Source organism: Zingiber officinale, chromosome 6B (assembly GCF_018446385.1).
Source record: "Zingiber officinale cultivar Zhangliang chromosome 6B, Zo_v1.1, whole genome shotgun sequence".
Classification (NCBI taxonomy): domain Eukaryota; kingdom Viridiplantae; phylum Streptophyta; class Magnoliopsida; order Zingiberales; family Zingiberaceae; genus Zingiber; species Zingiber officinale.
This window is the reverse complement of record NC_055996.1, coordinates 95,108,410-95,130,881: the sequence shown is the minus strand read 5'-3', so window position 1 is coordinate 95,130,881 and position 22,472 is coordinate 95,108,410. Positions and strand designations below refer to the sequence as shown.

The 22,472-nt window shown below is 38.8% G+C and overlaps 1 protein-coding gene across 2 annotated transcripts; it reads left to right on the top strand.

The window, feature by feature from the left end:
- The first annotated feature begins 4,210 nt into the window (after positions 1-4,210).
- Positions 4,211-6,732, top strand: LOC121993238 (transcription factor bHLH49-like). 2 transcript variants are annotated; one of them, XM_042547952.1, is made up of 8 exons: positions 4,211-4,543; positions 4,618-5,114; positions 5,197-5,370; positions 5,436-5,501; positions 5,584-5,652; positions 5,761-5,832; positions 5,948-6,121; positions 6,281-6,732. In XM_042547952.1, the coding sequence occupies exons 2-8, from the start codon at positions 4,620-4,622 to the stop codon at positions 6,365-6,367; spliced, it is 1,137 nt and encodes a 378-aa protein (XP_042403886.1). In that variant the 5' UTR covers positions 4,211-4,543; positions 4,618-4,619; the 3' UTR covers positions 6,368-6,732. The 2 variants fall into 2 exon arrangements, with proteins under 2 accessions (XP_042403886.1, XP_042403885.1); XM_042547951.1 differs by having other exon boundaries at positions 4,212-5,114.
- Positions 6,733-22,472: the final 15,740 nt, after the last annotated feature.

Below are 22,472 nucleotides of genomic sequence, written 5' to 3'. Positions count from 1 at the left end.
GTAACTCGACTCTACGGAGTTTTAGGCTTTTTTTTATTTATTTGTCTATTGATTTGATTGGATCGGATCGTCCGTTGCAATCATCCTAATAGTTGAGTTTTCACCTATATTAAAAACTACTCTCTTTCAAGTACGAGACTATCAACTTTTAACTCAATCTCTTTATAACGTTACTTATCCCTTAAATTGTTCACACTTGACCTACAAAATTTATCTTTTTCAACTCATCTACACCTCAATGTTCCTCGTCAAACAGGACCTCAAATGTCTCAAATCATCCTCCTATGATTGTCAATATTAGGAAATAATTATTATAAGTAAATAGTTATTTATTTCCTATTTATTAGGAAATAATTATTATTAAAAAATAGTTATTTGTTTCTTAGTTATTAGAAAATATTTATTATTAGAAAATATTTATTGTTTTTCTAATTTATGTATTTTTCTATTTTCAATATTTATATATACTGCTATCATTAATAATATGTGTGAATTATATTGTCAATATGGTATCAGAAGATAAGTTTAATAACAATTTTTTTTAAAAAAAAATTCTTTCTTTTTCTCCTCTCTTCTGTGTTTCCTTTTCTCACGGTTAAAAAAAAAAAAACCTTAGCTTTCTTCTCCTTTCTCTGCCACCGATGCCAACGAGATTCGCCGCAGTCGCGTCTTTTCTATTGTTCACTTATTACTGCGGCCAGAGGAGGTGTCGTCGTCCAAAGGCGGCTCCCCATCGACCTTATCGTCGTCAAAAAAAAAAAAAAGGTTCTTGCTGTCCCTCCGTCGACATCCTTGTATCACCAGCCCCCCTTTCCTTACAAATTTAGCGACTTCACCATTTCCTTCGCTTTCTCCTTCACGGGTTCAAGTCCATCCTGTGACACCTTCTTCATCGATGTCGCCTTTTCTTGGCTTTCTGTCCGGCCGCTTCTATGATCTCTTTAGCTTTCTTAGAATCTTCTTTCTCCCCTATTTTCCTTTCTTATATTTTTTTGTCCTAAAAAAAATTCTCTTTTCTGACTTTCTCTTTTACATCGTATAATAATTTTGTTTTCTTCTTTCAAAAAGTCCATTAATAGCGAGGTTCAATTCCTCCTCTTTTCTCTTTCTCTTCTTGTTTTTTTTTTCATAGTAAGAGCAATATTATTATCTTTTTCTTAAGTTTAAAGACATCAAATTTCATCCTTCCCTTCCTTCTCTCCTTTGTTTGTTTATTTTTTTAAGCAGCCGCCGCATTATAACAGTATTTTCTTCATGAGTATTGTTTTAGCCATTTTCTGATAGGTCAAATAACAAGTTTTTTTTTTCAAGTTTTGTTCAATAACATATTTTCTACATTTGCTCCAGCATATGCAGCCACCAAAATGCAGCCTTCTCTCTCTGCTTCTCTTATTCCGATGACAAGTCAGATTCCAGCCTTCAAACAACAACACCTCGTCCAGGGACGGATCCAGTGGGGGGGGGGGGGGGGGGCGGCATCGGCGGTCGCCCCTCCTTACCGACAGTGGAGCCCTTAGTATTATGGGGTTCCACCAGTGGAGATGGAGGATATCGTCTCTTGTTTATCGTGATCTGCCCCTTCATATTTGAATTCCTGGATCCGTCACTGACCTCGTCTCCTTTTAGTTTTTGTCTTCTTTCATCAAAGGCAAAGTTCAACAAATCATCGTTTCGTTGATCGCATTGGTGGATTTTGCTCTAAAAGAATACCCATCGGCCGCCTTCTACAATGGTTGTCGCTGATGACATCACTCGCCGGCTATCTCTCACAAATACTCATGATTCATCTTCCAAACAACTTACGATTGCGTGCTCTTCGACTGAGGCTGAATATCAAGTCATTGCCTCTGTGACATCTGAGATTCAGTGGATTAAGTCACTTTTGACAGATTTGTTTCTTCAGGTTACCACGTCTGTTGTGATTTTCACTGATAATTTGGGCCTCCGAACTGCTAGTTACTCATATTTCTGCTGAGGATTAGTTGGCTAATGCACTTACCAAGTCGCTTTCTCGACCTCGGCTATTTGTAATAAGATTGATGTCATTTCTGAGATACCATTTTGAGAGGGCGTATTAGAAAATAATTATTATAAGTAAATAGTTATTTATTTCCTAGTTATTAGGGAATAATTATTATTAGAAAATAGTTATTTGTTACCTAGTTATTAGAAAATAATTATTATTAGGAAATATTTATTATTTTTCTAATTTATGTATTTTTCTATTTTCACTTGTAATGATATTTATATATACTATATGCTTTCATTAATAATATGTGTGAATTCTATTATCAATAGTCAATAGACCTTAAGTCATCAGCAACTTTGTCCATGCTAAGTTTTCATATGTATTTCAGTTAAGTTTCTTCACAATTATACAAAAAAATGATCCTAACTTAGAATATTTAATTTGTCCAAACGTCAACGCCCATGATCGAGCCTAATCACCGACGGCACAAGCACTAACACATGATCTATGATAAACCATGTCGTATTCGGTTTGACCCTATCCAGCATGTAAATAAGTTAACCAATTCCATGTTGTGTCCAAGTTAATCAATCTATTTTGACACTTCATTATCAACATTATATATAGGGAAAATTACTTCATTTTATCTTAGAGTTGTTGTATTGCTTCTCGTCAAGTGCCTTTCGAAATTTGAACATTGGCCTGATTTCATTTTACCCCAATCTCTCACTTTAGCATTTTCATTTATATATATATATATATATTGTGTGTGTGGTTCTAAACACGGTCTACAAGATCCTATCCCTTGAAGCCATGAGTTTTTTTTATTTTTTAAAACAAAAAATATATAGATTTATTCATTTAGTAGTAGTAGTAGTAGTAGTAGGAAAAAAGTATTTAAACCTTTTCAACTTGTACAGCTTGCTATGCGTTCTACCATGGCTTATTATAAAAGTATCTAATTTAACCAAAGAAATAATATGTTAAGCCAAATAATTGGCAACCTCTGAATATTATAAACTGCAATGGTTGGCAACTGTCAGACTGCTAACACAAAGTTTGTAGTATGCCAAGTAAAGAATCAAAGTAAGTAATCAATACAAAAGTTGGCCAAAAATAAATTAATAAGAGCATGTCAGAGTTGCTTTTATATTTATTCTTTTATTGGCATTCATCGTGGTGAACTGGTGGTCAGTTGACCAATCAAACTCTTTCTCTCTCATTTTAATAACCCTAAATCCATTGGAAATTTCCGTAATAAATCTTCATATGTATATTTTTTTCAATTTACTTAGACCATCGATAAATTTTTTTTATGGAATCCAACATTCACCCCCCAGATTCAATATTACCAGAGTAATTATTTTTTTAATATATAACATGACGTTCCATTTTAGAATAAAAATAAAAATAAAAATAAAAATAAAAATATTTTTCTGAAATAATAATAAGCACTTTTAACTTTTTTTTAATTAGCATCCAATTTAGCTGATTAATTATAGGATGACTGTTTCACTTCTAAAGAAGTTTTTCATCGGCCACCAATGTCTTCCTTCGCTGCCTCCTAATTCCTATACTAAAACATTACAATGACTTCTCCAACTATGATAACTAGCACATCTAGTTAGAAGGTTATACCGGCCGATCACCTGATTTGCTTGCGATGTCCAGGTATTGGCTGCCGAACATGTAAAATGGATTCAAGAATGTAGATGTCAAATCCACTAAAAAGTAGCTTTGGGTTTTAGGAGACCATGGAGCTATCGCCACTCAACGACTATCATCAACAAACGACAAGGACAACTAAGCTTTCACGCAAAGGCTAGGGATGTCATCGTCGCATTATGGTCATTGGAATTAGGAAGATATAGAGAAGACAACATTGGTGTTGCATGTCATCCCATGGGAGTTTGATTTGCTTAGAAAATATTGTCCCTATGTCATATTGCATGTGAACCTATGACAATGAGTAAGTTAAACCTTTTTCATACAAATTCAAATATTGATTTCAACCACTCAAATTTAGATGAATGAAACTCTCTAGCTCATTTAATTTGAAGAAAAAAACAGAAAAAGCCCTATTTAGAAATGATTGATCACTAAGGATTTTGATGGTTCAAAATATGTGCTTTTCAAGTAAAATTTGGTTACAGCTGCATGCTTTCTTGTTGATCAGTAGTTGAGGACAGCGAGAATAGATTCTTTCCAATCTCATGGCTTCAAAGTTGGAAGAGAATCTTGGTTGGGTGACTGGCCCTTTGCCTTATCCTCAGCTATCTGGTTTTAGTTACTTTGTGACTGGTCTACTCGCCATTGATTTCATGCCTTGGTCGTTTCCTGCTGCACTCATATTATTCTCTTCACCCGATGCACGTAAACCATTTGTTAACTCGAGACTGCTTTGCCTTTCCCTTGTCTTTTCAACTCGACTCTGGCTCCAGCTAACACATTGGATCCTTGTTCAACTCCTCCTTCAATTTTGATCTTACCATCTTCTTCTTCTTCTTCTTCTTCTTCTTCTCTTTGAATTCAACTTGGCATGGTTTTTACCAGGCACCCTTTCCTGTTCAATAAGTTCAGTTTATTTGCATTTGATCTTGTTGCAGCACTGTTAGCGTGGTTCTGAGTGGGTGAATTTTGGTTAGTAGAGATGGATAGATGCAGCTCAGAGCAGAAGAGTGAGGACCATGTTGGCTTCGGCAATGCTGGATTTGCCTCAGAATGGCAACTTAGGCACCCCTCGAGAGGGTCCTCCACTCCATCCATGCCTGGCTCCTTCACAGCGAGCCTCTGGAACCCTTCCATGGCTGAAGCTGACCTGCCTGCCGTGAACAAGCAGCCCCCTCATCTCGGCATGGCTTGGAATCATCCCTCCTCCGACTCGCTGTCCGCAGGAGCAAGCTTTCTGCCTCCGAATGTCTACCATTTCGCTTCTGATTCAGCAGCTTTCATCAAGAGAGCTGCCAGGTTTTCATCTTTCAACCCTTACTCCAAGATTGACATCAACATGTCAGAATCTGGCAAGGAGGATGGCTCGCTGCCAGGGAGCCCCATGGTGGAGCAAGACAAGGCCGCCTTGCAAGAAGGTACTGGTGCTTCGTCTTCCAAAGCCCTTGCTGCTAAGAAGAGGAAGAGATCCAGTGAGGTACATGCTCTATGTTTTGTCTTTGTCCTTTTTTTTTATTACTTAAAACTCTTATTTACTTGGCTTAATACCTACGTGGTAGAAATTGGAGGATGAGCAAACAAAGGGAGACCCAACCATGGCTACTGGAATCAAGGAGAATGTGGACACCAATCAAAAGCCTAATGGTAAGCAAGAAGAAGCAGCAAAGGAGGACTACATTCATGTTAGAGCGCGGCGCGGTCAAGCAACAAATAGCCACAGTCTTGCAGAAAGAGTAAGGCCCTTCACACTCTTTCTCAGATTGAAACAAATGGATGATTGGCACTGTTTTGTGTTCAGGTGAGAAGGGAGAAAATTAGCCAGAGAATGAAGTTTCTTCAAGAACTTGTTCCTGGCTGCAGCAAAGTAGGTTACTTATACACCTCCATGTTGACACTTATGAACATACCCTTGAAAGTTATCTTACTGCTTAAACATCTGGCTTTAGGTCACTGGAAAGGCAGTGATGCTCGATGAGATTATCAACTATGTTCAGTCACTGCAGAGGCAGGTTGAGGTATGTTGTCAAACTTGTGTTTGCCACAAAAACACGGCAAAAGGGAATAAAAGAATGCAAAATTAATTCAATGTTTCATCCCTTTTGTGTTATTCTCGCATGCAATAGTTTCTCTCAATGAAGCTTGCGACTGTGAATCCAAGGATGGACTTCAACATGGACCCTCTTCTCTCAAAAGATGTAAGCAACACTGAAAAGTTGTCGAAATTGGATGCTTAAATTGATTTCAACTTAAATTTGATGAACTTAAAGTCGGAAGTAAATTTTCTCAATTTCAATCCTGTTTCTGCAACAGTTTCTTCAGTCGCACGGCGGGCCTTCGTCTGCCATTGGTTTCTCACCTGATATGGTCCATGCTCAAATGCATCCATCTCAACAAGGACTGATGCAATCTGCTTTGTCTGCCAGCTTAAACAGCACTCCAAATGCAAATACTTTTAGACGAGCAATGAATTCTCAACTCAATTCAGTGAGTGGTGGAAATGACCTAAATCATGTTTATGAAATATTGAAAGAAAAGATATGTATCTCAAGCTTCTCATGATGAACACAACAACAATCTTAATTTACAAGTTCCCAACTTTTCAGAAACTACATTGCAGCACTTATCTTCCTGGTTTGTTTGCAGCTGCCTAATGTGTGGGACGAACAGCTGCAAAATGTCATGCAAATGACTTCTTTCAGCAACAATCCTCAGCAGCCAAGAACTGAATGATAGATTTGGAGATGGATTTTTCAAAGGGAATCATCAATTTAGAGTTCGTCTTTGCTTTGAAATCTTCGCATCGCTTGAAGCAATTCTCTCAGAGCTTCCTGAGCAAATTGGTTCTGAAATATAATCAATTGCTTGGAAGCTACAAGGTTGACAACATCAACACTTGAAGATTTGATTATTTTTCAGCAAATCTGAGATCATATCAAGTGTTATGGCTTTTAGTTGTATAGCAATTGAATTGTTTCAAGGCTCCCTGTATTCTCAGAGCAGCAAAAACCATAAATGCATCAGCATAAAGTTGCTCTCTAAGTGTACACTTGTTGGAATTTCGAAGCAAACATCATATGGAATTTTCTTTTTTCTCATGTTTGGAACTTGTCAATCTTTTATAGTTTTAGAAATGACAGAAGTTTGCATATCATAAAGTTGTTTGTGGTGATTGAGATTATGGCATTATGTTTATTTGACATTTGATCACTATTGAAAGTTTTCGGGAGAGAAGAAATAAATGGGATATGATTAAGTTAAGAAGTAGAAAAAGATTCTGCAATCAAATTTGATGCCGGATTGTCTTTGAAAGAATTATAGAACTTTTGCAAACTATTTCAACTATAACTTAGTAAACTCCTTAAAGAAGCAAAAAAGTTCTAACGACGTGAGCTCATAGCCAAACTTGCAACTCACCAAGACCATGTTAGGGTTTCATTCTAGCAACCAACACGTCTTCATGTAAGAAAAGAAAAAGAATTTCAATGTCGCAAGGGATAAGGAACAGGTCCGGTTAAAAGGCCATGAGTCATCATGGAATGGGTGCCATAATGTCACTCAAGTTCACAATTAAGGTCGTTGGAGAGAAATATACATTGCAAAAACTACCCACCATAAAAATTGCACATCATGACAATGAGCATGCATTGTCAATTATATTAAGGTGACATTAATTTGCCTTATTATCCTAATCGCACATGATGTGCATCATCATCCAATCATTGAGGATAGCTATATCGATCACACAATGCACCATTCATCCATCCTATCATGTGTCACACTTAGAATGAAGTCGATAATAACCATCTTCAACATATACCTTGATTATTGAATGCATGCGCTGTTCCAATCACAAAGGTTACATTGATCATGTGTGTCATTCATCTATGGACTAATCATCTTTTATCAACATGTATACCATTCATGCATCACTGCCATATGCCTTGAGTTGAAAGAAATTGAAGAACTACAACCTTTAAAAGAGGTCATATAAACATGGGCAAAAAAAAATAAAAGGGTACTCCAAATTATATAATTATATAAGTCGTTATCAAATGAACGTCCATTTCTTTTTTCTAAAAAAGTCAAAATGGCACTCTACCGAATATGTTAAATCTAAAATATCTCTTTTTACAAATATTATTATAGCAACTATCCGTAATTGCTAAAATATGTAGCAGGGTGTTTTCGGTCTATGGTACCGTGATAAAATATCTAGATTATTATCTAGGTATTCATGGTTCGATCTCTAGCTATGGTGTATTTATAGGAAATTTTCTTTCAAATGAAGCATGCAATTAAAGGATATTGAGTTTTTGGACTGCCCTCCGCGCGCTCTCCTGATTTACCCTGGTGGCTGGTGGAAAAAATCTATGGGGCCATGCAGGTCACCCAGGGCTAGTCAATGAGACTAACTTGGTTTATCATTTTTTTTATCCCATGGGTTATGGTGCTGCGGTAGGACATTCAAGTTGTCACCTAGGCACTTATGGTTCAATCCCTAGTTATAGCATATTTGTAGGAATTTTTCCTCCAAATAGGGCGCGCAACCAAAAGATGTTGGATTTTTGGGCAGCCCACCGCGCGCACTTCCCTATTTACCCTGGTGGTCAGTGGAAAAATTCGATAGGGTCGGGCTGATCACCCCAGGGCTAGTGAATGAGACTAACTGAGTTTATCATTTTTTTTCATGATCCCCGGGACTATGGTACCACATCAAGACATTCAGGTTATCACCTATGCACTCGCTGTTGGTGCGATTAGCACTAATGGTCTAACTCGAGTTTTGATGAATGACAAATTGGGTCAAGTTAGGTTTGTTGTGATCTAACACTCTGACCGAGTGTGCAGACGGAGTCCAGACAGGTCGACGGGCTGACCGGATGTCTGGCAAGAAGTCCAACTAGGTCGACGGGCTGACCGGATACCTGGCGAGAAGTCCAAGCGAGTCGACGGGCTGACCAGACGCTTAGCGAGAAGTCCAGACGGGTCGAAGGGCTGACCGGACGTCTGACAGGTAAGTGAAGGTAAGTCACTGGAAGGGAGTGACTGTGAGGACGCGTTTCCAGTAAGGGAACATTAGGCGTCGATCCGGCTTAGATCCATTTCGGATATCTAAGTCGAGATCGTGACTAGATTCCGATCTCGGAAAGACGGAATCTAAGTCATACTTCTTATGTCAAACAAATGAACTGTGCTAACACTCTGTTTTGCAGGATATATACTATTTATTTGCCTCGGACTAAACTTGTCTTGCAGGAAAGATGGTTTCTGGAGAAAGGTGGTCCGGGCGCCCGGGAGGTAAGTTTTATCCCAATCGTGCGTCGCCACGTGGAGATCGCTGGTTGGACCTGCCACATCTCACCAGGGCGCCTGGAAGGGATCTGGGGCGCCCCGAGCTTCATATAAAAAAAGGGGCAGGGGTGGAGCTTCAGACACAACTCAGAACTCTCTGCTCTACTGTGCTCCTGCGACGCCTTGAGGCTACTGCGACAAAGCGCCGTCTTCAGTTTACTTCTTTTCAGTTTGTCGGTATTTTCATTCTATTAATTCCTGTACTTTGTTTGTAATATCTTTCGAATTGATAGTGATTGCCCAAAGAAAGCACTCGACGAGTGCGGGCCTTGGAGTAGGAGTTGACACAGGCTCCGAACCAAGTAAAACCGAACTGTGTTAGCCTTGCCTTCTTACTTTGTCTTTACTTTTCCGCTGCGCTTACTCGATGAAAGTTTTAATCGATATTCACCCCCCCTCTATCGAACGCTTACGATCCAACAAGTGGTATCAGAGCAGGTACCGCTCTGATTTGGTGCAACCACCAATCAAACAGGGGGTGAACTTTGTGTTAAGTTTTTTTTTTTGGTTTTTATTTTTTTTCTCTCGCATAATTCCAAACCGGTAATCTTACCTTTTTGGGAAGATTTTTTTTCGTTATCCAAATTGGTGCAACACTCATTTAGATCTTTCTATCATCTTTTTCTTCCCACACTGCTAATCCAAGACCAAGTCTTGGGACTTTTTCTTGTCTATTTTTTTCTTGTGTGCAGGATTAAAATGTCTCAACTTGAAGGATTCAGCACAGTGCATCCTCCCCTCTTCAACGGGGATGACTTCCCGTATTGGAAGAAGAGAATGGAAGTCTATCTCAAAACGGACTTCGACCAGTGGATGAGCATCACCATACCATATAAAATACCAGTAGACAATTCCAGAAATCTACTGGACCCAGAAGATTAGACGTCAGACCTAAAGAAGAAGGCGTCAACAGAAAACAAGGCAATCAACACCCTACAGTGCGAATTGACCAGAGAAGAACTGAACCGGGTCGGACCACATAAGAACGCCAAAGAACTGTGGGACAAATTGATCAAGCTGCACGAAGGAACAAGCGACGCTAAGGTAACAAAACGAGACTTATTATTAAATAAAATATTTAATATAAAAATGCAGGAAGGAGAAACTGCAAGTCAACTTCATGCGAGGATCAAGGACATCCTCAATGGGCTCCACGCCATCAGCCACCAAATAGAGAACCGAGACTTAATAAGGTATGCATTAAACGCATTTCCACGTAATAGTTTGTGGGCATCTATCGTAGATGCCTATAAAAATTTCTAAGAATTTATCGAAACTTAAATTAGACGAGTTGTTTTGTGAATTAGAACTACACGAACAAACTAACGTCGGGGCCGAGAAAGGAATTGCTTTGTTTGCAGGTCCCTCTAAAGAAAAGAAGAACAAGCCTGAGCCTGAAGCAGATTCTGATCAGGACTCTGAAGATGAAGAGCACCTGGTGAACTTGGTAAGGAAAATGTTCACCAGGAGAAAGAGGGGCTTCACCAAGAAAGACCTTCAGAAAATCAACTCCCCCGAATCAAGGAGCATGACGTGCTTCGGATGTAACAAAAAGGGTCACTACAAGAACGAGTGTCCGAAACTGAAGAACGACAAACCGAAGCTGATAAAAAAGAAGGCGCTCAAAGCGACGTGGGACGACACTTCCTCGGATGAATCGGAAGCCGAAGAACAAAAGAACCAGAGTTACCTCACGCTGATGGCCCGCGAAGAAGAATCGGAGGATGAATCGGAAGACGGGTCTGAACCCGAATCAAGCCACGAGTCCATACTCGTTTCCGAAGGTTCCGAAGGTTCCGAAGAGGTATATCGATATCTAAACAGAAAATTTTTTAAAATTATTTCCTGCTTAAATAATAAATTAGTAAAAATAGAAAATGAAAATAAGTCACTCCTCGAGGAAAATCAAGACCTCAAGGAACACATCAAAAACTCAAGTCCATCTCAAGATCTAACACTTGAGGAGGAGAATTTATCACTAAAAATAGAAATTAATAATTTAAAAGAAATATTAGAAAAATTCACAACGAGGTCAAAGAACTTAGATTTAATTTTAAACAATAAAAAAGCAAGTTACAACAAAATTGGACTTGGTTACAAATCAAGTTCAACTAAAACTTTTAAATCATTAATAACCCAACACAAACCAACAAAACAAGCTTGGGTTCCGAAAGCGTGTTTAATCACGCAAGTAGGACTTAATCAATACTGCATCCCTAAAGATAAAATATATTATATAAAGTCAAATAAATCAAATAAACCAGAATACAAACCTGAACCAAAAGGGTTAAAATCTAAACATATTAAAACTCAACAAAATGTAAACTATCATCAAGAGAAATATAATTATAAAAGAAATAGACATAAACTGAGAACAAAGTTAAATTAAAATGGTAATTAATTCAGGGGGAGACTCCAGAATAGCTGACACCTCCAAAACTAACCTACCCGGCAGGGTAATTAGGATTAGTTAAAAAGGATTCAAGTTTAACTTGAAAAATGGTACTGGTGAAATATTAGATGATAGTACGTTAGGGAGGCTTAGTCTATGCATGTCTAGGAAGATATGACTTCGACCTGGTGCATTTGGCTAACTGGAACTGACCGAAGCTACCCTTTATGAATCCTAACTAGTTAGACCAAGGTTTTGTATTAAGTCCAATGGATAGGACTATTTGGAAAACCTCGAAGGCATGGTTAATTTAATGATGTCCGAGTGACTCACCATAGCCCAGAAGTTTATCCAGAGAACGTCTATATGTTGAACCCAAAGCTAAACCTGAATCTAACACAAGTTTAAAATTAAACTCCAAAATTGAATCTAATTCATCTCACAAAATTATAGGATTCCCTGATTGAAAACATAGATCGGGTGAGATAACTAAGAAAATTAAAATGAAAAATAAATTAAATTAAAATTAAATTAAAATTAAAATTAAAATTAAAATTAAATTAAAATTAAAATTAAAATTAAAATAAAATATAAATTAAATTAAAATATAAATTAAAGTAAAATTAAATTAAAATTAAAATTAAAATTAAATTAAATTAAATTAAAATTAAAATTAAAATTAAATTAAAATTAAATTAAAATTAAATTAAAATTAAATTAAATTAAAATTAAAATTAAAATTAAAATTAAAATTAAAATTAAAATTAAAATTAAAATTAAAATTAAATTAAAATAAACTTAAACTTTTTAAACTTAAAAATAAAAAAAAACTTAAATTTGTTAAAACTTAAAAATTTATTTTAAAGTTAAAACTTAAAAATTTATTTTAAAACTTATTTTAAAATTAAAACTTCATAATTTTAAACTTAAAAATTTATTTTAAAATTTAAACTTAAATTAAAAAAAAAAAAACCGGAGTCAAAAACCAGGGGCAAGCACCCCTGATATACGGACCTGGGGCGCTCGGAGGGGATCCGGGCGCCCTGCCCCACTTGACCCCGGGCGCCCGGAACAGGTCCGGGCGCCCGGACTCCCCTATATATAGGGGGCAGGGGCGCCCCCTTCCTTTGCACCTCCAAGCTTTCGTTCAAGATTTCTCCAAGCTTTATTGCGAAAGCATTCAAAATTAAAATTTTCTCACGTTCTACGGTTAATACGCGGTCGTGAATCAACCGAGGTCGTCAGTTCTAAAATTACTTTAGCAATGGCTCCTCGGTAAAATTCTTATCTTCTATTTAAAGTTTATTATTGCATGTTTATTTTCTTTAATTAGAATTATTTTATTATATGATTTAGGAAACGTTCTAAATCTAGTACTGGACCCTCTACTCCCAGTGTTGATCCTAGGTTTCCCACTGATGAGCTTAGGATTAAGTTTGAGTCAACCATCTACATGGTCATTAGGACCAAATGTATACATAAAACATTCTTTTACGCTCTTGCATTCTAGCTATGGAGGCCATCAACCACTACAACCTTCAAAACCTTGTTGAATGTACCAGCTCAGTAAACATAAGTTTGTGTGCAGAAGTTTATAACAACTTAGTAAAAGTAGACGACTTCACCTATACTACTAGGGCAGCTGGGACTGATATCACGTTGTCCCCCACTGCCATCAGAGAGTTTTTGGAGTTACGAGAGTCTACCTGTCCCTTTCAGTGCTATCCTCCCAGGGAGCTACCCTTTGGAGATCCCTACTCGCATATCACTCTTGATACGATTTACTCGTATTTTTTTGGAGGCGAGCGAGTACCCACAGTGACCTAGTTTAGGTCAGTTACCCTTCGAGTCCAGGACTACGCCCTTTATGTCTTTTGCATTCTACCACTGAGCACTCGCGACATCGCGATAATGCGCCCATTCCATTCCTTTCTCCTCTATGCTCTGTGTCATAGGCTAGATATTGACATTAGCCTGCACATCTTTTCCACCATCATTTACTCGGCCCGATATGTGACGAGTGGGCGAGTTCATATGCCCTACTGTCACATTCTGACAGCATATATGTCCTCTTTGGGCATTGATGTCACCAGAGGTGACATCCGCTATATGACCGAGTTTGACATTATAGGAGCTAGGAACTTTTCCCTAGCTAGTATTCATATAGATGATGAGGGCATCATGACCTGGCAGAGGGAGGCACAACACCAACCTGACCCAGACGCACAGCAGGAGGAGGCCGATGAGTTCTATCTCGCACTCTTCCCCGACGAGGCCGCTCCTGCCCCAGCACAAGCTCGAGCTCCACGTCCCGCTCCTCGCACTCTAGCCGATCGAGTATCCGGGCTAGAGAGAGCCATGTCGAGCCTCCAGCACGAGTCCTCCGAGTTTCATCGAGACATACGACGAGAGGTCTCCAATCTCCAACGAGAGGTGCGACAGGAGGTTTCTGATTTACGGCGAGATGTGCGGCAGGAGATCTCCGACCTGCGACGAGACCTACGAGAGGATGACCGGGCTCGTCACACTGAGATATTGGCACTGCTTCGGTCGATGGGTTCCGGACCACCTCCGTCATCATCTCAGTAGTCGTGATTATTACGTAACATTGTTATGACACTATTACAACTTTTTGTAGTACATATTATTCTATTGATCTTCATTTTCAGATCTGATTAGTTATACTCTAGTTTAATAGACTAGGATTTTCAAAATTCAAAATTGTTTTTAAATTCTAGGTTAAATTTGTTTTCATTCGTTTTAAAACCTTCCAACTTTTAAGAATCTCAAAACAACTTTAGCCTTAGACTAGAAAAATCCTCTTAGAAATCATGTTCCCCCAGGACTAGTATTTGAGCATCTCACCAACACCCTAGAATTACCTTGCTTGTGATTGACAAACTTAGAAAGGGGTGAGATGTATAGGCCAATTGCCTGGACTTAAGATGATTATGTCAGTGCATCGATATAAGTCTGGGCGTTAAATATAAAACCTACATTAATCAAGTTAAGTTATTCAGCTTAGTCAACCACTAACTGATCACAATGAACTTAACTTGACTAACCAAGTGAAAGTTGTCATCTTCTGATAGTCAGTAAGTAACTAATTGGTTAGACAGCTATTTTAATGTCAGGTTTAGGGGGAGGATTAATTAGTCTCACATTTATTTTTTCTTTACTAAAATTGGTTGTTGAAAAATATTTTCTTAAAAATATTTTAACAAATCTGACTTATCTTTGTAAAATCTAATACACGTGGTTTTGAAAATCTTACTTTTGCAAAATTATCTTTATAAAACTTATGTTTAAAAAGGTGTTTTAACCTTACAAGCTTATTTTGAAAATTTCAATAATTGGATCTAGCCTTAAAGTTTGATTTGAAAATTAAACTTCACTTCATTTTGAAAATCTGGATTTTGCAAACTTTGACTTGAAAAATAAATTTTAATTAGCTTTGAAAAGTAGATTTTTCAAACTTAGTCTTAAAATAAACTAAGGGTTTAGTTTTGAAAAGTATATTTTCAAACTTAATTTTCAAATTTTGATTTTGAATGGTTGTAAAGAATTCCAAGTTAAAACTTATTTTGAAAATTCAATTTCTTGAAATTTGGATACCTATACTTGAAAATTAGCTTTTAAAAGTTTGCAAATTCATACTAAGCTATGTTGCTAAATAAGTTATTTTTCAAAACTTAGTTATGTTACAAATATTAAATTACTATGGCGAAATTTAAAACTCCCCCAAGTTAACTTGACATCATTTCCTATATTTTTTTTTTTATGTATTCTGTATTTTTGAATGTTTAAATTATATCCTTGTTTGATGAATGACAAAGTGGGAGGGATAGGTAGTTAAGTTAGAAAAATAAAATTAAATTAAAAACTAACTTAAACCTCATGCTAGAACAAAATGTTTAACCATTTTCCTCGCATATTTTTACTAACTTAAGCAGGTTGTTATTCCATCAAAAAGGAGGAGATTGTTGGTGCGATTAGCACTAACGGTCTAACTCGGGTTTTGATGAATGAAAAATCGGGTCAAGTTAGGTTAGTTGTGATCTAACACTCTGACCGAGTGTGCAGACGGAGTCCAAACAGGTCGACGGGCTGACCGGATGTTTGGCAAGAAGTCCAGCTAGGTCGACGGGCTGACCGGATAGCTGGCGAGAAGTCCAACCGGGTCGACGGGCTGACCGGATGCTTGGCGAGAAGTCCAGACGGGTCGAAGGGCTGACCGGACGTCTGGCAGGTAAGTGAAGGTAATGTTAGCTAGAGCTCTAGAGCCAATCATTTGATGATTGTATATTGGACTTATTGTATCATATTCTATATAAATAAAGGCATTTGGATTTTGGTTATTATACTTACTTGTATTTGTGCCAAATAAACTAAGTATAATAATGTCCCTGAGTATACGGTTCTCACCTATATCAATCGGTTAGTTGAACCGATAGTGAGATGATATAGGGAACACTACTCTTAATCATTCCTAGTCGAGTATTAACATTCAGGGACAATGTTAATGCAATAAGACTAGCATGTAGGTCAACTCGATGACTTGATCTCACAAGTCATGGATATAGAGATATCAAGTTGACACATGGGTATACATTAGAGAATGTATACTGAATGACCCACCATGAGAAAGTATTATGGATCGTTATATGAGTGTCATATACTTTCTCATGTGGCTATTAGTATGACTATTAGTCCTTAGACCTGAAGTCACCATAGATCCCTACATAAGGAGTTATGTACTTTGGTTTCGTCAAACGTCACCCGTAACTGGGTGGACTATAAAGGCGATTACTGGGTATATAACAAATTATGCAGAGGGATGTGAGTGATATAGATGGGATCTATCCCTCCTATATGACGGGAGAGACATCGATATTCTTGATAGAGTGAGACCACGAAGTGTATGGTCATGCCCAAATGAGTCAATATAGGATATTGAGCTCATTTGATTTAGTGAGTCTACTTGGAGTTCAAGATTTAGATTGGTCAGAGGATGACACGGTCTATGCCTCACATTGATCAATCTAGATGTCTAGGATAGAAGGACACTTGTCATATATTGTGAGGAGTCACAACTAGTAGTCACAAGGTGATGTTGGATCTCAACATTCTTGTAACTTGGGTAGTAATGATGTGTTGCTAGATACCGCTCATTACTTATGCTCCTAAATGGGTTTAGGGGCATTGCCAACGTTACAAGAACCTATAGGGTCACACACTAAGGACAATTAGATGGAGATTAGGTTCATATGATGAACCAAGAGGACTTGATTCATTTGATGGATCCAATTGGATTAAGAGTAATCCAAATTGGGCTAATTGAGTTAGACTCAAGTTGATTCATGTATACAATGAGTCTAATTTAGATTTTGACTCATTGAATCAATTTAATTAAATGAATTAGATTCATTATATTAAGTTGGCTTGAATCAAATGGTTGGATTCGATCAACCATGGAAGAGATTTGGTCAAGTTTGACTTGACTTGAGAGGAAGATCAAAAGTCAAGTTTGACTTGATTTTATGCCACCTCATTGGTGAGTTGGCATTGATATGGACCAATGATGTTACTCCACATCATCATAGGTGTCACCTCATGGAAGTTACAAAGTCATTGTCTTTAATAGCTTCACATTAATTGCACTTAATGCACTTTTGGGAGTTACACAAAGGAGAGTGGCCGGCCACTTTTGTTTGAATGAGAATTCAATTTTCATTCAAGTGTGCATTTTCTTCCTTATTTCTCTCAAGCTCTCCCTCTCCTCCTTCCTTGGCCGAACCACATAGGTGCTAGCACACCTTGGTTTTTGGTCACCTCCACCTAGTGTGTTCATGTGGATACGTGTAGAGAGTTGTCTACATTGACAACTTCGAGATCCAGCGTACCGAGGACGAGCGGGATACGCAAAAGGGCACGCAACAAGGGTAAAGATCTTCATCATGTAGATCTAGAAGTTTTGTAACTTGTACTCGTATGTTTTCGAATGTTTTTCTTCGCACGAGATCCGTTGGCTAGGGTGATTCGGGGTTTCCGCGACGCGAAAAAGCGGTTTTCGCGGCCCGAAAAACCCAACAGTGGTATCAGAGCCACGTGCGAAGCTTGTACGAGTTTAATTTGATTTTTATGAAAAATTAAAGCTTCTGTACATTTCTGTAAATTTATGATTTTTATAGTTTTAAGAGTAATATTTCTCGTAGAAGCGAAGCACAAGTGTTTATACACTTGTAGGCTTCGACTACCGAGAAGTTTTTCCCAAAAAGGCATCGTTTCGACCCAAATCTTTTTGGGACAGCGGGATAAGGTGCTCTTGGATCGCTTAGGAGCAACTCGCGATGGTTAGATCGCGGGTAGGGGTACTGCCCCTAACTCCGCAAGGGGATTTGCTCCGCGATTACGCCCGAAATCGCTAATCGGGACCGCCGGGAAAATTTTACTCATAAAATCTGTAAAATTATGAAAAATTACAGAAATATATAATTTTGAATTATATATTAATTTTTGTGATAGTCATGGCCCAAAGACCCAATTCGATTGGACAATTGTGTTGTAATTCATAATACGGCCTGCGTGCCGTTATGTGATGTGCGTGCTTGTATTTTATTTTTATTTTATTTTTCGCGACCTGCGCGTCGTGCCTTTCTTTTATTCTGGTTGTAAATTAGATTTAGACTCGAATGTAACTCGAGTTTCAAAATTGTAATGTACAAAAATTGGAGTTGTGGAAGGTCCACTCGAGATGGAGTTACGAGGAAGGCGCGAGCAACACAAGGTGGTCAAAAGGAAGGCGCTTGAGAAGTTGACCTTAGGTTGACCATCCGGTCTTCTCATTGGCTTGAGATCGTAGTAGGGCCATGACTAATCACAAAACTTAGTTAATTACTTGTGTATATGATGCATGTTTAATTAAGCAATTAATTAGTGCCTAGCGATTAAGATTAGATCTAAGTCGTGCACGAGATGCACCCTTACGATTAGATTAGATCTACATCGTGTACAAGATGCACTCTATCGATTAGATTAGATCTATTTCGTGTATATGATACAACATCATTTAGATTAGATCTAAATCACGACAACTCAAAATGCCTACCATGCCGTGATACCTACCACTACCTCGATCGCAATGTTGTTGAATCTGCCAAAGCAGAGCAACACATACTATCTTGGTAGGGTACGGAGGGACAATTTTGGTCCCGCCTATCAACGCATGAGCGAGTACAAACTCAATTAGATTGAGTATTCCTAGTTTACTCGGTTGGATCGAGTACAACTATAGACATTCTTCCAATGGTTGGAAAGGTAGGACAAAATCACGTTTATATTAATTCTCGGGCGTATTAGCCAAAGCTAACTCGAGTTTTAATATAAATGCGGATTTCATCCTATAAACAAGAGTTGCATAGAGATGTAATTGGTAATCGTTACCTACCGATCATACTAAGTCTTGGGCGTATTGGCCAAAGCTAACTCAAGGGTTAGTATGATGTGGATCTTGTCCCACATGAATTATAGAATTCAGTGGGAGCACCATTTAGTTAAAGGCCTAATTAAATGATTAAGAATATGATATTTATTTATGTTTTTATTCTCTTGTAGATAACCATGACGTCAAATACGAACACCTTCTCCCTGCGATCTGTCCTTGAGAAGGACAAGCTCAACGGAGCAAACTTCCTGGACTGGTACAGGAACCTGAGAATAGTTCTCACTCAGGAACGTAAACTGTACGTTCTGGAGTAGCCCATTCCGGAGGCTCCTCCTGCCACTGCCCCGCGAGCTGACCGAGATGCTTTCAAGAAGCATCAAGATGACGCATTAGATGTGTCCTGTCTAATGCTCGCGACCATGAACTCTGAGCTTCAGAAGCAACACGAGTTAATGGGCGCTTACGATATGGTTGAACATCTTCGTCAACTATATCAAGGACAAGCGAGACATGAGAGATTTGAGATCTCAAGGGCACTGTTTCAGTGCAAGATGTCAGACGGGGCTCCTGTAGGCCCATATGCACTAAAAATGATTGGGTACATAGAGAACCTACAAAGGTTGGGGTTCCCACTTGGCCAAGAGCTGGCCACTGATCTGATCTTGCAATCCTTGCCGGATAGCTATAATTAGTTCGTTCTAAACTACAATATGAACGAGATTGACAAGTCACTGCCTGAGCTGCTCAGCATGTTAAGAACTGCTGAGCTAAACCTTAAGAAGGCTAAGCCCAACACTGTTCTGATGGTTCAGAAACATAAGGGCAAGGGCAAGCCCAAAGGCAAGGGAAAGTCCCAAGCCAAGGGCAAAGGCAAGGCACTGAAGCCGAAAGGAGGGGTCGCCAAGGATGCTACCTGCTTCCACTGCGGTCAGACCGGGCACTGGAAGAGGAACTGCAAGGTATACTTGGAGGATCTTAAGAAGAAGCGAAGTGAGACTTCCACTTCAGGTATATATGTTATAGAAGTCAATCTATTTATTTCTACATCATGGGTATTAGATACTGGATGTGCTTCTCACATTTGTACTGATGTGCAGGCGCTGAGAAATAGCAGGGCATTGACAAAGGGCGAGGTGGACCTACGAGTAGGCAATGGAGCACAGGTTGCTGCTGTTGCTGTAGGGACTTACTTTTTATCTCTGCCCTCTGGGCTTGTAATAGAGTTAGACGATTGTTGTTATGTGCCTGCATTAACTAAGAACATTATTTCAGTTTCTTGTTTGGACAAGAAAGGTTTCTCATTTACTATAAAGAACAAATGTTGTTCCGTTTATTTAAACGATATGTTCTATTGTAGTGCACCTCTGTTAAACGAACTCTATATTCTAGACCTTGAGAGCCCTATCTATAACATAAATACCAAGAGGTTCAAGTCAAATGACCTGAACCAAACCTATCTCTGGCACTGTCGCTTAGGTCATATAAATGACAAGCGCTTATCCCAGCTCCATAAGGATGGTTTGCTGGACTCATTTGATTTTGAATCATATGAGATATGCGAGTCATGCCTGCGAGGCAAGATGACCAAGACTCCCTTTAGTGGGCACAGCGAAAGAGCGACTGATTTGTTATGACTCATACATAGTGATGTATGTGACCCTTTCAATGTCGTTGCTAGAGGCGGTTATAGGTACTTCATCACATTTACTGATGACTTCAGTAGATATGGTTATGTGTACTTGATGACACATAAGTCTGAATCCTTTGAAAAGTTCAAAGAATTCAAGAATGAAGTACAGAACCAGCTTAGCAAGAGTATTAAGATACTTCGATCCGATCGAGGTGGAGAAACCTTAGCCATGAGTTTCGTGACTATCTAGCTGAGTGTGGGATTCTATCCCAACTCACTCCTCCTGGGACACCACAGTGGAATGGTGTATCCGAACGGAGGAATCGTACCTTATTAGATATGGTACGATCTATGATGAGTCACACAGATTTTCCGACATATCTATGGGGATATGCTCTAGACACGGCATTTTTCATTCGCAACCGAGTTCCATCCAAGGCCGTGATAAAGACACCATATAGGATATGGACTGGGAGAGATGCCCAGGTGTCTTTCATTAGGATTTGGGGTTATGAGGCTTACGTTCGACGTCAAGTCTCAGACAAGTTAGGACCCAAATCCGACAAGTGCTACTTTATTGGATATCCCAAGGAAACTAAGGGATATTACTTCTACATTCCCAGTCAGCACAAGGTAGTTGTGGCAAAGACTGGGGTCTTTCTAGAAAGGGACTTTGTTTCTAGAAAGACTAGTGGGAGCGCGTTCGATCTTGAAGAAGTTCAAGATGCGAACAATAGCACTGATGCCTCGATGGAAATTGAACTGGAACCACAAAGTGTTGTGGATGATGTTGTTCCACAAGGAGTTGAGGAACAACAACCAGTTCAAGTAGACATACCTCTTCGCAGGTCTGATAGGGTACGTCGTGAGCCTGAGAGATACTCATTTCTCTTGTCTGACCATGATGACATTGTGCTCATAGAGGATGAGTCTACCACCTATCAGGAAGCTGTGATGAGACCAGATTTCGAGAAATGGCTAGAGGCCATGAGATCCGAAATGGAATCCATGTACACCAACCAAGTATGGACTTTGGTTGATCCACCTGAAGGGGTAAAACTCATTGGGTGTAAGTGGGTCTTTAAGAGAAAGACTGACATGGATGGACTTATTTATAAGGGTCGCTTGGTAGCTAAAGGTTTCAAGCAGATTCATGGTATTGACTATGATGAAACTTTTTCTCCAGTAGCGATGTTTAAGTTCATTCAGATCATGCTTGCTATTGCAGCCTACCATGACTATGAGATATGGCAGATGGATGTCAAAACCGCGTTTCTGAATGGAAACCTACTCAAGGATGTGTACATGACACAACCTGAGGGTTTTGTACATCCAAAGCATACTAGCTGAGTATGTAAGCTGCATAGGTCCATTTATGGACTAAAGCAAGCTTCTCGGAGCTGGAATCTTCGATTCGATGATGCAATCAAACAGTTTGGTTTCATCAAGAACGAAGATGAACCTTGTGTCTACAAGAAGGTTGTAGGGGACATAGTTGTCTTCCTCATATTGTATGTGGATGACATACTGCTCATTGGGAAGGACATCCCTATGCTTCAGTCTGTCAAGACCTGGCTAGGGAGTTGCTTCTCAATGAAGGACTTAGGTGATGCATCCCGTATTCTAGGGATACAGATCTATAGAGATAGATCTGAGAGATTGCTTGGCCTAAGTCAGAGTACATACATTGACAAGGTACTCCTTCGGTTTGCCATGCAGAACTCCAAGAAGGGATTTCTGCCGATGTCACATGGCGTGAGTCTTTCGAAGACTCAAGGTCCCTCTTCTAGAGAGGAGAGAGACCGCATGGATCAGATCCATTATACTTCAGCCATAGGATCGATCATGTACGCCATGCTATGTACTCGACCTGATGTCTCGTATGCTTTGAGCATGACGAGCAGATACCAGTCAGATCCAGGTGAAAGTCACTGGATAGCGGTCAAGAATATTCTTAAGTACTTAAGAAAGACTAAAGAATATTTCTTGATATATGGAGGCAATGATGAGCTAGCTG